Below are 17591 nucleotides of genomic sequence, written 5' to 3'. Positions count from 1 at the left end.
AAGGGATGTTAAAAAGAACTTTCATTGTCAGTAGTTAACAGATGGAATGCATTAGGCAATGATGTGGTGGAGGCTGACTCCACACAGTTTCAAGTGTAGACATGATAGAGCTCAGTAGGCTCGGTAATCTTTATGCCAATTGATTGACAGTTGAGAAGCGGGATCAAAGAGCCAGAGCTCAACCCCCGCAAGCACAACTTGGCGAGTACATGTCAATCAGGGAAGATTGTGCCATTTCCCACCCCACAGTACCAATCAGTGAGAATGATGTAAAATACAGCTTAAGATTTAAAAGTCCCGCATGTACCTGGGACTCGCACTCGCTTCCTCTGGCCTCCAGGGGAGGGGAGGCGGTCGGCCGAACGGACAGCACGCTGGACTTGTGGATCCTGTGGTCCTGGGTTCGATCCCAGGCGCCGGCGAGAAACAATGGGCAGAGTTTCTTTCACCCTATGCCCCTGTTACCTAGCAGTAAAATAGGTATCTGGGTGTTAGTCAGCTGTCACGGGCTGCTTCCTGGGGGTAGAGGCCTGGTCGAGGACCGGGCCGCGGGGACACTAAAAGCCCCGAAATCATCTCAAGATAAGCTCAGTCAACAGACGCCACATTGGAAACAAATCGCAGGCACTCCTTTTGGGTTCAAGGGCCTCAGTATTGAGAGACCAATTATGAATAGCACATGCAGTATATTTAACATTTCATAATCATGTGTGCTAAATCACTAGAATTATATCCAATCTTGTCTTTCCAATTCATGCAGTTACCTTACCCTACAGTATAAATTGTTATCTATAACAATCATTCCTATATTCCCCCATTCCTATATTTAATACCTTATGCATACTAGGGTTAAAATCAGCCAGTTGTTTGTTCACTTCTGGGATTGTCAAGGTCCTTCTCGGTTTTTACATTCATTAGTTTTGGGTGGTATGCAAATGACATTTATATGGTCAATCCATTGGATATGTCATTTGTATAAATTGAGACCCAGTTGTAGTCCTAGAAACGAGCAAAAGGGTGCAACCCAAATCGTCACATTCCTCCTGCTCGCCAACCACTGCCTCTTTGCTGTGTGTATGTTAGGCATTAAGCTTGCCCAGTTCAACATCCTCCAATTATTCCAGCTTCTCCATCTTCTGCATGAGCCTATTCTGAAGTATCAAATGGTCTTTGACAGTAAAAATATAATCTACCCCAGCCTTCCTTTGTATCATATTTTTAAGCCATTGTCAGGGAACTCTCACAAGTGTTGTTGGATAGTCTTCCCCCTCTTCCTTTGTTCCTTCCCCCCCCCCCCCCCCCCCCCCCCCCCCCCCCCCCCCCCCCCCCCCCCCCCCCCCCCCCCCATCTTCCCAACAACATTACCTGGTTAATAGTAAAGTGCTCCCTGTCAGTTTCCTTCCTTCAATGTTGTTGCAAATAAATTTCCAGGGTCTGACAAGTGTCTACATGTTACCCTATTACCTTGAGGTGCTTCCGGAGCTTAGCGTCCCCACGGCCTGGTCGTCGACCAGGCCTCCTGGTCAATATATGGTCAATCTGCGACACTTGTGTAACTAACGTACTGTAATTATTTTAACATTTCCCTATTATAAACGTACAACCATTTACAAGTTTTGACTTTATTCGATTTAAACATTGGAACTACATTTTCCTCTGTTCCAGATTTTGTGAGCTCTCAAGACCAGTGTTCCTACTGCTTTTGCCATGTAATTCTTCAAAGTATTTGTTAATCTCTTAAGTTACAGTCCCACTTTAGAAGCAGAGAGGGGTGGTACTGAGGAGACAGCATTTTATTATCCTCACTGGTGATAACATCAAGGAATTACCCATGCCAAGTTCAGATACTTAATCTTGGAAAAAAAAATAGTAACAGTAGCTGCCATTGGGATTCAATGACAAAGGGAACCTACAATGGTGCATTCTTGGGATACTGAATTACAATCTGTAAGTAGAATTACAGTAAGAGAACCTGATAAACCCTCAAACTATCCCTAAAGAGGCCACCAAGAAATCCAATATATTCATAAACAATCTTCTAGAATATAGTCTTGTATTACTCAATAATATGTTTTTTCACAAACGTTTAATCATGAAATCACCGACTATCCTACACCTCAACCTTTGCATTATTTTGTTTTCTGTAGACTGGGAAAAAAATACAAATATTATAATTACATAAAAACTATGCATTACCCTACAAACACACTACGCAACAGTCCCTATGGTTTCCTTGTTACAACCTGTAATAAAGTTTTTACATCTTGTTATAGAATGTTTATGGCCATATTAGAACATTGTTATAACTTGCTATATTGGTCGTTACAACTGTTAGGTGTCAAGCCTCGTTTGAACGTTATAGTGACGTCATAGTTCCGGTGTGTGTTTGGCGGGTAACCTTTCTCTAAAATACGAATCAGTATCCGAGAAATCATGAACACAAATGCATACCTGCACCACTACCTTCAGCAGAAACAGAGTCAATGGTGATTCCATGAGGCCCCACTTCCATTAATACTAAGTCACCTCCATCCATAGGAAATCCTTGCATGGATCCTAGATTTAGTAAAGAGGCCAAACTGCGGGCTTGTGCAGATGCAGCTTGACTCATATTACTAGTAGATGTAGTGGAGCCTGGATTTGCAGCAGTTGTTGAAGGAGAGGCAGATGATGCACCCGAGACAGGTAGGGTAATACTTGCACCACCTGGCCCCGGAATGGTAAAAAAACGAGTAGATGATGACATTGAGGATGCGGCAGGTGGTGGTGGTGTCGCATCTGCCGAGGTGGTACTAGGTGTGGCATTGCTGGATGGCGACTGGGTATTGGCAGTACTAGGACGACTCCCACCTCTTACACTCACACTCGTGCGTCCCGGATCTGAACTGGTCGTTACATTGATCTGAGCCTAGAAAAGAATTCAGCATTTTGCAACACTATACAGTAATTAAATTAATTATAAGAAAAATGGAGCTCCATTTCTTTAAGTATACGATGAGATAAACAAATTTAGTACAGTGAATCTTAGTCAAATAACAAAAATTTATACTGTATATAGTTCTATTCTAAACAACAACAAAGAAAAAGACTAATTTTGAGCATACCTGTACAAGAGCTGGTTGCTGAATTATAATTGGTCGAGCCCTTAACTGTCTTGGGGGTGGACGCCGAAGGTCTACCATTATATCACTGATGGCATGCATGGCATGAGAGACAAAATGAAGTACCTCAGATACCCGCCACAAAAGCCATTGCTCTTGCTGCAACGAGGCTGTCTCCTAAAAATAAAAATACACGGTACCAAATTTATACAAGCTTCCATATCACTGTCAAAGCATCTTCCAACACATGGATGTACTCTATTTTTACCAAATCTGTGATCAATGGTATGTAATCTTTTGTCAAATCTGTAAAAAAGAAAGCTTTGAATATGGTAAAACATCTTTCTTAATCATTAAGTTTAATAATCCATTGTCACAGGGTAGAATTCTGCATGATTTATAAGGGGCAACACAGTGGTACCAGGACACGAGGGCAACTCATCTGAACCAACTAGAGCAGCAGCTGGGAAATTGAATTCTTGATGCAATGCAGCACAGATCAAGTGTTAGGAAATGGCTTATTAGAGAAGACACGACTGGAAAGCTGCCAGATAATACTAATGAAGTGATCAGGCAGAGGGAGTCGTCCCCCAGAGAGTAACAACCAAGCTTTAACCCTGGCAATCAAGTGATTTCAGCTCATCCTCTTAAAATGATAGCACTGTATCTAAGCCAACTACTGTATTTGCTCCAACATACAAAATGGATTGCTGGGCCAAAAATAGTTCATATTTTATAATTAATTTAGCTCGAATAGCATACTAAAAATGAAAAGTAAAAAACCTAACAACCTGTCCAACCTGTCAATTGACCCGCCACTTCTGACTCGAGTATTTGAAAGATGGCCGGGTGTTAACTCGAGAGTTCTGTAATCAACTGTCTAAGAATCAAGTAATGTTAGATGTCCAAAATACTACAATAAATCTCTAAATAAAGAGTAAAGGAACACTGCCAAGGCATGACCTACTTAGAACAGTCCATCCCCATATACAAAAGTTGAAAAATGTACTCTTTGCATATTAGCACAGATTAACCAGCATGTCCCTGGTAGATATTCCAATGCACTGAATTTAGCCATGTAGGTTCACATGGTTAAACCATTTACATGCTCGACTACAACACAACCCAGATCTATAGGAAGATTCAATGATTTGTAAATACTGTACTGAACACATTACTGCGGGCAACGCTAACAAGCAAAGCCTCTGTGCACATGGTATCAAGATCCAAACAGTGAAAATCCTGCCAATCGCTAACATAAAAAATCCAATCAACACAAGAAAGCCAGGACAATCTTAAGATGGTTCTCTTGAGGTTATTTTGAGATAAGGGCTGCCCCTTCGTCAGGAAACCCAGTGAGGGTCTTTATGCTGACAGCACCTGGTGGCGATTAAGTGTAGGTGACTAGATACACCAACAAGGTGGTGAGCAAGAGCCCTCTTTCGGTACAATTAAATAATCTCCAGTATTCCGTAGCTCTTATAAGAACTCTGTAGGGACTACTTGAAAATTTCCATAGCCTCAGTACCCGTGTCACCTTGCCTGCAGCATCATCCAGTCTTTTGACACAGTGGATCTTTATTTTAAGCATAGAAAATGTGATGCTCAGAAACACCCCAGTTACAGCCCCGCTCCTGTGCCACAAAGTCCACTACGGGCTTACCAAAGCCTGTGCTACTTGGATCTTTTTTCCCCGAGAAGCTGAATCTAAAAACAATAAATATAAAACAAAATGATGTTATCAATTGTCAACTATTATACATGCTCAACATATGCCAGAGAGGCTTTAATATCTATACAGTAGACAGACATAAGGCTCTAAAATCCTAATTTAACAATGCTTAACAATAAATCAGAGAATCCATTCAACAACACTGGTAATAAACATGAAAGTAATAGGGTTAGGTATTCCATTAAACAATTATCCACAAACCTCACTACTGTACACAGGGTCATTAGCCATAGCTAGACGATAGCGAACCAGGTATGGTTCAAGACGGCGTTGGATCTGATTAAACTGGTCCAGAACTTCCACCATCACAGCACAGCGCGGGTGTTCCAGACGCACACTACCTAGGCCTCCATCACTACTGCTGCCCTCATCTGCTAACATGAAAAGAATTAGCAAATAATTTTACCTTTACAATATGTTTAAAGCCTTTTTCAGAGTTTCTTGCCCTCTAAGGAATACTGCAATTTTTTTCTCAAAATCTGCCTTAAGCAGATTTTTCCTGCAAATAATTAAAATTCCTTCAGAATTGAAAACTTGAAATATGAAATATTTTCCAACATATCACATGTCAGTTTATCTATCAATGGTGTGAAAATGCTCCAACTTCCTTGCTGTTAGAAGCAAATGTGCATAAAGAAAAAAATTGTCTTCGCAATAGCAGCGCTCGTCTACCAAAACCAAGGATCTCCAAATCACTTGAAAACCCTAGAACATACTATTACACTTACGTGCATTATTTACATTATTTTACTACTAAACAATTTTGCATATATTTTCAAGTTAAAATTAGCTTCATTTTTCCAAACGTCCATTGTACTGTATAAAAATTACCAAAATTTTCCAATAACCATTCTTGATCTAAAGCCCATCTGGGTAATCTATAATATATATTAATGTTGAATTTCACATTTGTTACCTGCTGTGCTAGATGATGTAGCACCAGTACCACTGGAACTACTCTGGCTTTGGGCTTCGGAGCTATTCCTATTGCTGTCTGCTTCTGCTGTGCTTGAAGTGGCAGCAGTGCCACTGCCACTAGAGGACGAAGCAGATGTACTACCTCCTTGCAGGTTCATTTCTGCTACCGTTGATCGAGGATCTAAGCAAAAAAAAACAAAAAAAAGTAAGGCTATTAATTACAAGGATAAAAAGTATGACAATATATTAAGTAAGATTACCTTAACTTCTTAATTGTAAACTTAATTTTTTTTGTATTTATTCTAAATTTGACCCAAACGTGACTCCCAGAGTTGCCTCGGAGTTACCGGTATCTACCTACTGCTATATCATCATGTGGCTATCTAGTTTGTTCGCGCATGTGCTTCCGTCCACAGCTAAGAAACAAAAAGTGATGAAAAATTAAACATCAAGAGGTAATTTGTGTACCATATACAGTACATATAAATGGCTAGAAAGAGTAAAAGTAATCATCAAAAGAAGGCACCAAGTCAGGAAGACCAAGTAGAAGAAGGAATAGCATAAAGAGGTAGATTTCACTCGTCCAGTCACCGATAGGTGAGCACCTTTTCATCCAAATCATTCCAATCATCCACAAATATGTTTACGAGAGAATTTTAGCATATTTTCTGGCACTCATGTTTCGTAGCTTTAACCTATGGCCTCTTGGGCTTTAAGTTGCAGGTTTGACAAAACCCTTATCAAGTGTGTTTATTCCTGTTACTATTTTCTATGCGATACCAATTTTTTCCCCTTTTATTATCTAGCTTCAGCATATTTAATACCACTAGCCTCTCTTCATAGCTCATTTCTTCATTCTGGAAGCCATTTAATATCATGTCCTTTCACTACTGCCCTAGTGAGGGCAGTAGCACTCCAGATTGCAATTCTTTTAACCATGTCGTGGCACAGTTGACTAAGGTGCAGCTGGGAACATCCCGTGCGTAGGTTCGAACCCTCGTCAAGGCCCTTGTGGATTTGTTCATTTGACATGTCACACTATTGTGATTTCTGTGTGTATTATTGCAGTTGTTCAATCATAATGAAATACAAATTCTTTAATGACGATGAGAAACTAAAAACATGCTATTTATGAAAAGCAAAAGAAGAGTGTGATGTGACTGGGGTAATATTCTAGCCTTACTTGTAATTCTGACAGTTAGTGTGCGAACACTACCCTGGGGAAAGCCACGAAGGGGGCCACCACCGCTGCCACCCCCACCACCACCACCACCACCGCCGCCAGTTGTGGTGCCGCTGTTGCTGCTGCTACTACTACTGCTGCTGCTCGTTGTCGAGGTTGTAGCAGACGGGTTTGTTGTAGAATCAGTAGTTGAATTGGTCGCAGAGCTAGCAGCGGCACTAACAGTTGGTCTAGACGAAGTACGAGTAACAGGGCTGCCAGTCCCAGCTCCTCCTCGAGTAAGGGATGAAAGGGCTGAAGCAACTGCTGCAGATGCTGCCTGTGCCAGACCACCTGCCAAACTACCATTGATTGCACCCATCATCTGGGTTGGTGCAGGAGCTGGGATTAATGTTGCTGGATCCATGCTAAAAGAAAAAGAAAATTGCATTTATAACACAGTATTAAGAATTTATTCATCAAAATTTTAAATGTACAAGTTAATTTGCATATTAACCATAATACTATTGAGTTATAGCCAATCTTTGTATACCTCAGATGCCATTTTTTCCCCAGTTACATACATCATTATCCAGTTTCCACCCAGACTGGAAACGTCATCCAAGAAAAGAGCAGTGCAAATGTTCATACGCAAGCTTGACAGGAATAACAGTAGCTTGGGAAGATACCGAGTGAGCCCTCCTTTAAACAAAAACTTCAAGGATTCAAGACAGATTTCCTCAGAAAAAGCATCCAAGTCAAAAGACTAAAAATAATAATGGCAGAAGATTTAATGTTCAGAGCAAACAGCAACAGCCTGGAAAGTGATCAGGTGGATAATAAGAACATTCAAAACAAGAAATGCCACGCCTATAATGGTACACTTGAAAGCATCATTGCTACTTTGTGTGGAACAGTGTCTTTCAAGAAAGGAAAGGAAAGGTATGAGCTAGGAGTACCATGTACTAACTAGGAAGAGCCCACGTCATGCGTGTGCGCCACATTGGTGGTCTGCACCTTTCTTTCAAACTATACTCTCACCTATATGGTGCCAATTATGCCATATGTCATCTTCCAGAGCCTAACACTATTGTATATTATGTTCATAACCTTTTCACTACTCCCTATGGTTGTAATGGAGTATTATCAGGTAAACCCAATCATCAACCGAAACATGCGTTAAACAGTTGTGTTACGTGAATTATGTGATTTATCAAGTTAAACACACGTACTCTTGAAAATGAAGAAAAACAAGTGATAGAGAAACGGTGAAACATCAAGGAAAACGCAATTAGTACCAAAAAGAGTCAGACAGTTGTGCATAGGGCTATGACCATTTCTCCATAGCCACTGTAAGGAATTAACAACAAAGTTTTCATAAGCTGGCACCGTGCGCCTCCAGAGTGACCCAGGATGCTTTTTCGATTCCACACTGTTCCAAAGACTTTCTCAGATTTATCATGTTATCACGTCTAGCATAATTGTTGTCTCCTTTCATTGTGCATGAAAACATATTACAAAACACTTTTGCAATGAGTGGTTGATAGATGGCCTAAATTAGAAAAGAGGGTACAAGAACCACCCCCCATTGGAAGCTTCAAAATGCTATACAGTAGAGAACACTACGAAGACTAAACACCTGGAGCTTGGTGCTCTTCCTCAGATTATACACAACTATAGTATTTAACTATATTAAAGTATTGTACAATATTTAAATGCTTTGATTTGAAAAAAAGAATTAAAGCTGCAGATGGAAAGATGTGGTGTGCAGAAGTCAATAAACCTCAAGATTAAGTAGAACATACCAAGATGATTTGGGCATTTGAATGAATGGAGGACTATAAACTGGCGCAGAGTGTAATCCCAGTGCATTTGAGGATAGGAAGAGAAGAGGAAGGCCAGAAAGAAGGTGGGCAGACATGGCTGGCAAGTGTGTGAGAAAGAGGGAAGACTATGGACATCCTATGGCATATGGCAAGGGACCGATTGGATGCAAGCTGTTTGTAAAATATTTAATTTATTTGTATGCAAAGAATGGCAATTCGTGAGCACACTACACTAGTAGCAATAGGTTACTGCTGTGGATGACTGCTGGAGTGTTATAGCTTCTTTATCTGTGAAGTTTTTATTATTTAAGAGCAATAACCTCTCCACTTTCCTGCATGTTGATGGCTACCCAGACCATGAAAATGGGAATGGGATAACGAATGTGTATAGCAAACAAAAAATGTAAATGAAATAAAATTCAAAACAATTTTAAAACATACTTATTGAGAGCATCCATTTCAGAGTACAATGCTTCCATCTCATCAACAGGAGGGGTCGCTGCACTTCCTGCTGTTGTAGCACCCTCATCTAATGATGCATTATCTGGTCTACTCGCACTAGCAGATTCCGTTTCCATCATGCCTGCATCCGCATCTCTTACCGTTTCGGATACCTGCAAGTTTAAATATCTGGAACTTAGAAATTAAATCTTATCTGGATCCTTAATAATCATAAGACATTATCCAATTTTTCAGTGTACCTATGTACAAGTACCTCTTTTCAACAATAAAACCCTATTTACATATTAATCCAATTTTTACCCTCATGTTTCCTTTGTGACAAACCAAGCCAAGCCATGTGACAATATGTCGCATACTATCATATTGCGACAATACGTCACATACTATCATTGTGACAATATGTCACTGAATATCTAATAATGCTACTCTGCCTACACCATTCATTTATGAAAACTGCATCTTATCTACAGTAATGTAGGGTTCAACACCAGCTCCAAATTTTACCCAAACATTAATTAAATAAAAAGAAGTTACGTAAATAATAGCCAACTTTGCTTACACTAGCAGCCTGGTCACTATCAGGCGTTGACTCTGTAGATGGAATCGTCTCCTCCCCCAAACGAAGTCTTTGGTCTAGTTGGTCAAGGACCGCAGAGGCACGATCCAACATTGTTCGTGCTTGATGCAAACGGACACCAGATGAACTGGGCCCTTGTGTTGGGGGAACTTGAAAAGGAAAATGTTGTTAAAACCATGCAAAATATCAAATATCAAGCATTAAATATTGATGTACATATGTACAGTGCATCATTTAAGGAAAAGCTAATTTACAATAAAATGAGAAGGCAGTTATCAAAACGTTCAGGGCTTGACCCAATCTTTTGTTGCAATAACAAACATAACAGCATACATTTTTTGTTTTATCTTTCTTGCTTGACTAATGAACAATAAAAGTCATTATCTAGTCAAGACAATAAAGCATAACATTTAATAATTAAATTCATTACTATAATTAAGCTACTTTCTCTACCAACTATACCATAAATTTAGAAATAAACTCTACAGCTAAACTAACAATCAACTTTAATCAATAACTGGTCACAACAGAATACATTAAGCAGGATGACTTCTATGGCTAAATCGGGTTTAACAAGTGGCAAAACATGGATTTGGGTGTTTGTCCCCATTTTCCTCAAAGGGGAAGGTGGTGGCAGCATTAAGTAGTTTTAAGCTAACTTTAAGTCAAGTCATAATTCGTAACAACTCACTTGGTGGTAATAGCCAGGTGGGTTGTGTTATAAATGATGAAATAACTTTATAAATATATGGAAGAAAAGCAAAATGTTATATATAGTGATAAATACACAGTCACTATTCTATTATGCTGGCAAACATTTACATACCAGACTTTTCCCCAAAGAGTACGCCATCACCATAAGTTTCTATTCATCAGTCAACATGCAAACAACTTTAGCAGGAAATAAAGGTCTTAGAAAGTGATGAATGGTTAATTAACCGTTCAAATTAAGGCAACAGCAGCTAAAGGGTTAAAGAGCCAAGGATTATAATTACACAAAACTAACAAGCATAACTTTTTATGCTACAGAAGCCTTTTTATGACCACTTTGACTTGCTCTTTGAGAATTTATCAACACAGTATACACACCTAAAGGTTCATTATCTTCTGGGACAACAAATGACCCAAGAAGAACTTGAGCACCCTCTGGGGGTTGTTGGCGGCGGTGGTGGTGATGGTGGTGGTGGTGATGGTGGTGGTGGTGGTGGTGTCCATTAGGTGATCCACTGCCTGAGGAGCTTGCACCTCCATTGTTACCTCGACTGTTAGCCTGAGGAGGTGCTCGCATCACCAAATGCACCACCTTATCGTGTACATCTGCAAAAATATAACATTCATAAAAAACAATAAATAGTATTTGTAAATAAGACTAGTTTTAAATTAATCTCAAGGCACTATATTATCTAAAGACAAACTTTTACTAAAGTTTGTGACATCAATTAACGATCACCTATTAAGTAGATACCGAATTGTACATAAAAAATTGACATGTTATATGGCAGCTTACAAATGTTTGCAAAATTAACTTTATCCACAACATTTTTATGCCAATCTAGTATCGTCCTAGGGATTGTGTCTTTCCTGAATGTGGGTACCAGTTTACAGTTTTATAGATTTACAGGCGACCTCCATTTGCTAACACATCATAGACTAGAATATTTTTTAAAAATCTAGAAGAGTAGAGGTGAGGGGCAAGGTTTTCAAATGATTAAAAAAATCTGCCATGAAGTTACTACTAGTCACAATGCCATATATATGCTCCTTACACCACCGTACATAAGACTTGGGGGTTTCAAGCCAATGTGAAAGTGTTCTCTAATATTGAACAGATACCATATATTTGAAAAACAAAAATTAAATGAAAATTGTGATGCATATTTTCAGTGAATGTCTGAATGCCTAATGATATAGTACAACACGATCTTACTATAATCTGCAAGCTTCTTGTCATCTTGCAAGACACGCCCACAGTGGATTAGTCTTTGCTTGTCAGCTGGGATGTTTACAGATGATGATATCCTCTCCTTGAATTGCTTAACAGTAATCTGAGGATTTTAAGATACAAGCAGCATAATTTAAAATGTAGCATTTTAATATTGTGGGCTAAAGCACTGTAGCAGGATGTTTAGAATACTCAGCCTTCTTTATTCAATTATGTGAGCAGAAATACAAAACATGACATCACTGACTGAAGTTAATGATGAACAGAATAACATACTGTGTAGTTAACTATGCAAAGTAGTATGATAAATATAAAAGATATTGGTTATTAAAAAAATTCAAAGTTACTCTTACAGAATATTGGTACTTACATCATCTGGAACAGAATAATGATGATTCTGAGAATCCAGTGTTTTCACTGTGACATCAATCATCTTGGCTGCTACAGATTCCTAAAAAAAAAAAATCAGATGTGGATTACTATATAGAATTAGCTAGGTCTTGTAATGAATATATTATTATCGATACAATGCTGCACAAAGTCAAGTGAACGATGCAGAATACATAAGCCCACTTGAATCAATTTCAGTACTGGTATGCTTTTACCACAGAGCTTGAATATAAACTGTTTTAGTACATGAAAGCAAAATGTAAATACTGTACTGTAATAAATTCTTAACATAAAATTTGAAGACAAAACTTAATATCATATCAAGTAAAACCTATAAACCATACAGCACTACAATTTTATTATTAAAACAACTGAAGTACTGTAGAACCATCAAGAAAACTTGAGATAGGGCTAATTTCCAGAATACCATATTGCAAGAAGAAAAATATTAACATTTCAATAATTTAGACAAATATTAAATAGAATACCTAAAGTAATTTTGGGTGGCTACCAAGATTTTTACATGATCACTTTTTATTAAAAAAGTAGCGCTAATAACCGTTGTAAAAATATCACATCAAGCAAATAGGCAATAGCTAAACCAATTATAAACAGATTGTTGGTTAGGTTCATAATGCCAAAATTGTGATGAATTTGAAAATGAAATCTACCAGACATTCCAGCCACTTGCCTATGCTTGGGTAATTGGGTCCCTTTGATTTTATTAACACTTTCATGTTCCATGACACTAAAATGCATTATCTGTACTCCAACAGTAAACATTCCGATGACATTTAGCTATTCATTACTGTTGAACATATATAATCTATTATAAATACACTTCTGATTTTGCATCTGTTCTCTAGAGCATCAGTTCCTCAACCTAGGTTCTGCAGAGCCCAAAGCTAATTCTAATTATATGAAATGTATTTTTGAATTATTTTTGTGTTTAGTTTTTTCTTTTAAACCAGTATCAGGAGCAAAGACAAATTGTCTCATTTCAGATGACAAATCTCTGTGTGTTTATTTAAAGAGTATAAAGGTTGAGAAATACTGCTCAAGAGCATCTGCAAACTTTTTGACATCAAATTTAAATACAGTACAGAAAGAAATCATGCTAACATGATACACATCAACGAGATAATCAATTGGGGCACTGAGGTGACACGAACTAGCAATCAGTATACGGTTGATGAACTACTTTAACTACACCAGAGTGCACGAGGGTTATGTGTTCTATGGAAAGGTGAAGCATAACGGGTGCTGCAATGTTGACCAAGCCACACACTAGAAGATGAAGACGACGAATGCAATGGGTACTGCAATGGTCTGACATAGTCGGCTAATAACTGTAGGTCTTGGGATCGATTCCCACAGGTGAACAGATAATTGGGCATATTTTCTTTTACCTGAAGCTTTTGTTTACCTAGCAGTGACCATGACTCGGGCAATTGTTGTAGGTTGCATCATAGGAAAGGTCAGTAGTTGCCTAGTAGGACCTCAATTATCTTAAGCACAGACTGTCCCCAACAAAGAGAAATGATTAACAGTGTGTTAAATATACCAATATAAAAACTTCAAATGGGCCAATAAGCAGGTGGTTTATAGTAGATCCAAAGCAGCTATTATTTACACACAATTTAGTTCTCATATATGCAGTAAAGTTTATCATCTTAAAAGTGCTTTTGTAAATACTGTACAATAATTGTTTTGAAGCCGGGCTGTAGGTTTATGATAAAGGTTACTAACATGTATTATGTTAGGAACCTGTAACATGTCAAATTGATATTGTTTTCAAGTGTTATTTTGGACTCTGTATTCAACTTCCTCAGGTCAACAAAGATAATTATCAGGTGAAAGTACCAAGCCAAAATATAGCACTTGGAAGGAGTATGAGAATAGATCTACAGCTGGAATATAACAATGCAGTGAGCAAAGGCATTAGATGAAAAGAAACGTACCCAACCATTCTTGTCCTGCCCAGGAATTGAACTCTGAATCCACAATTATGAGTCGAGAATGAAGCCAACTGTACTAAGAGACCCTATGTATATTTATCTCATTATTCCATTTGTTAAACCTTTTCATCCATGTTACCCCTTACTATTCACCTTGGTAGATAATGCAAATTAAGCTTTCTTAATCTATTCACAAGGGTGGTTTATAATTTCTAGAATTAATTCATCCTTCTCTGTACACATTTGAGTGAATTTAAATATCCATTCTAGCAATGTGACCAAAAATTTAAATGCATAATTTAAATATGACCCAACAAACAAGGAAATTATTAAAATAATATAAATATTGAAGCTCAATTCCTCAAGTCAAGTGAGAATTTGCCAAGGTTCTTGATATATGCAAGGATACATTTAATGAAACCATGTCTTGAATAATTAAATTCATGACAGAATCATGGATGGTTGCAAATGTGGTGCCGAATTTTAAAAAGAGTAAAAGACCCCATGCATTAAACTATTAGGAAAGTAGCTTGACATTTCTTGGAAAAAATAGCTTGAATTTATAATCTCAAAATCCATTCATATTCATCTTTAAAACCTTCATGAAAATTGCAGGTATCATTAAGAACGAGAAAATACACACCTAGAAAAATAATCATGTGGAGTAAAGAATTCATAACATGGCTTTGTTTACAAAGGATCCCTGTACTTAAAATATCCGTTTGAAAAAGTTTTGAAGCAGGTGAGTGGTAAAAGATTGCAACAAAGTATACCTTTACTTTAGTAAAGTCTTTGATACTTTGGTTCGTGAAAGACATTAGGAAGAGTGACACACAGTATAGAGGGTCATCTTATATTGGATTAGGGCATAGTTATTTTATTGAACATTGAAAGTAGAGTGCCCCTGGGCTCTGTCCTGGGACCTCTGTTAACCATATATACATATTCTGTATACATGGTAAACCTACCCCTCATATACTGTATACATGGTAAACCTACCCCTTATATACTGTATACAGTATATGTATACAATTTAAGAACACAAGAATAAAGGAATGTGCTGATAGCTTATTGATCTATGCAAAGCAATCCCAATTTAATTCATTCATATATGCTGTATGTCTAACCCTCACTTGAAAGAATCTAGCAATCCCACATATGTTTCCCCCATTCATTTTTGTCCATAAATCATCCACTCAGAAATTGTAAACAATCTAGATAAAAACTAGTCAAGAATTTTGACCAGTTGATTTATGGATAAAATTACCAGATAATTTATGTCATCACTGGATTGTTGCATAAGTTTGTTTGGATATTAATAGAAGCAACCTTACATGGGCTAATAGGCATTCTGCAGTTTCATCAAAGTTCTTATCATTTAATGGCCATTTCACCAAATATTAGAGTATTAGTGAAATAAATATTTCACTAACATACAAATATGCATATATTTTTTTTACCAATAGTATGACTATTCTTATTTAGATGATAATTCACTAAGTTTAGCGAGGCCGTGATGGCCAGGAAAGGAAAAAAAAATGTTGATAAGTATGCAATATTGCCGTAGGAGTTTGTCAACCATATTACCTCACCCCCACCACACCTCTGGCCCACCACACTGGCACCTGGCAGCCACACAGGTGCCAAGAGTGGCACTGTAGCCCACCTACCAGTACACCCGCACCTCCATCAACCACCCCTGAGTCGTGTTACCTCCAGGGGAAGATAATTTGGTGGAATATAACGTTGTGAGCGGGGAGGACGCTGATGTAAGGTGGCCCCGTGCGGCTCCACGACACACACAGCTTCCTGGCCCTTCACAGCCTCCTGGTGGCCTCCCTCGGCGCCTCCTTCACTACCACAGCCGCCACCAGGACCTCCTCCAGCCACCCCACCAGTACCACTCACCTAGGCTCCTCGAGGACTCATGAATGGTGTCATGTATGGGAGGAGGATGATGGACCAGCTGAGGGCTGGCTGGGTGTGAGTGTTGCGTGTCCCTCACCAAGTGAGCATCTGCACGCGCGTGCCCCCCTCCCCACCTCTGCCTCTCCTATACCCTCTACACCCCTCACCCCCCCCCCACACACACTCACACACAACACCACTTCTCATCAAGACTGTAACTTGTTTACCTAAATGAATTATGGAGTTCAGTCCCCGAGGCTATTATGTGCTTCTGTAACTTTTTCCTCTACCGTCCACAGGATGGGTATGGGGTGCATAATAAATGAACTAAATTACACTAACTACTCCATTTACACACTCTTGTAGTCTAGTTCTTCAACCACTTGTGCTCTAAAAGACTAATCACAATTAAATAATAAGCTTATCAGATTATAACTTGTTTAATTTCAATTTCTTTATTATACATCCCATACCCATCCTGTGGGTGGTGGTGGAAAGGGTTACAGAGGCACTCGTAATAGGTTCGGGAACTGAACAACATAGTTCATTTAGCTAAGCAAGTGACAATCTTTTGACGCTAGTTACACAATTGTTAATGTGTACTGAACTATATTCGGTTCTATCTTAGTGACACATCAATATGTAGCCATCAGTGATATAAACCTGCCCCACTCTACCATTAACCGTAGGAGTGCCACAGGGCAGCATCCTACGACCTCTCATTTTTCTTATATACATCAATAATTTACACGGATTTAACTAGTGTCGCTGATATTCTTAAACCTACACTATTTGCTAACGATACTACCTTCATCTACTCAGACCCAAACCTACACACACTAAATAATATTGTAAATAACAAATTTAAAAAAAATCATCTCATGGATGTCTGATCCACGGGATCCACGAGACAATGTCGCATTGTTATTGCCAGAATTAGTCCGAAGTGTCAATTCCTTTGGTGGGTGGTTATAGGCAATGATCAGTCCCCATAATGGTGATCAATCCACTTGTAAACTATGTGATCAAAAGCTAATTAAGACACGCTCTCCAACACTTTATCTGTAACCGCCCTGTTATTTATGGCTTCAACCCAAATGGTATGAAATACTTTGAGCTCTGTAACTAATTCTTTGTAACACGTATATTGAAAGATATTCTGGTGATCTATCTAAAGTTTGCTAGTGCAGGCTAATAGACTAAACTCACATCTCATATTTTTCTAAGAATCCATATATGAGTAACTATTGTGTGAGGTGGAGATATTAGATCTTACACAAACTCTTAGTTCATACTCTGTAATCTCACATTTAGAACAGGGCAGCAGCACACTGCTGCGTGGGATTGAGATTGAGTAGGCTCTGAGTTTAGGCAATACAACAAGTTATTTTCTTACATAGGCTATTTTTTTAATCTGCCGGAAGCAAAATTTGGTGAACATGTAAAAATCTTATCATTAACAATATTAAAGTGATGTGCCATTTCAAGTTGTTAGTTTTGATTAATCTCTGGACATGCTTAGAGTGCTTATTTGCCTGGAGAGAGACGGAAGAGGAAGATAGGAGTAGGAGAAGATGGGGAGGGGGGTGGGAAGAGAGGGAGGGGAGATGAACTG

At 38.6% G+C, this 17591-nt stretch overlaps 1 protein-coding gene across 1 annotated transcript in view; it reads right to left on the bottom strand.

Annotated features, from left to right (window-relative positions):
- The window catches only part of LOC123765249 (large proline-rich protein BAG6), a 45293-nt gene extending 29342 nt beyond the window's left edge, over positions 1-15951 (bottom strand). The window contains 11 exon segments of the mRNA XM_069335498.1: positions 2452-2908; positions 3105-3278; positions 5035-5207; positions 5750-5932; positions 6935-7341; positions 9181-9353; positions 9761-9927; positions 10868-11095; positions 11706-11823; positions 12091-12171; positions 15782-15951. Of these exon segments, the coding sequence (XP_069191599.1) occupies positions 2452-2908; positions 3105-3278; positions 5035-5207; positions 5750-5932; positions 6935-7341; positions 9181-9353; positions 9761-9927; positions 10868-11095; positions 11706-11823; positions 12091-12153 (2143 nt within the window). The 5' untranslated portion in view covers positions 12154-12171; positions 15782-15951.
- Between the last annotated feature and the right edge of the window lie 1640 nt (positions 15952-17591).

This window comes from Procambarus clarkii, chromosome 33 (genome assembly GCF_040958095.1).
Source record: "Procambarus clarkii isolate CNS0578487 chromosome 33, FALCON_Pclarkii_2.0, whole genome shotgun sequence".
In the NCBI taxonomy this organism is placed as follows: Eukaryota; Metazoa; Arthropoda; class Malacostraca; order Decapoda; family Cambaridae; genus Procambarus; species Procambarus clarkii.
Note: the sequence above shows the minus strand (reverse complement) of the source record. Positions and strands in the feature narration are given on the sequence as shown.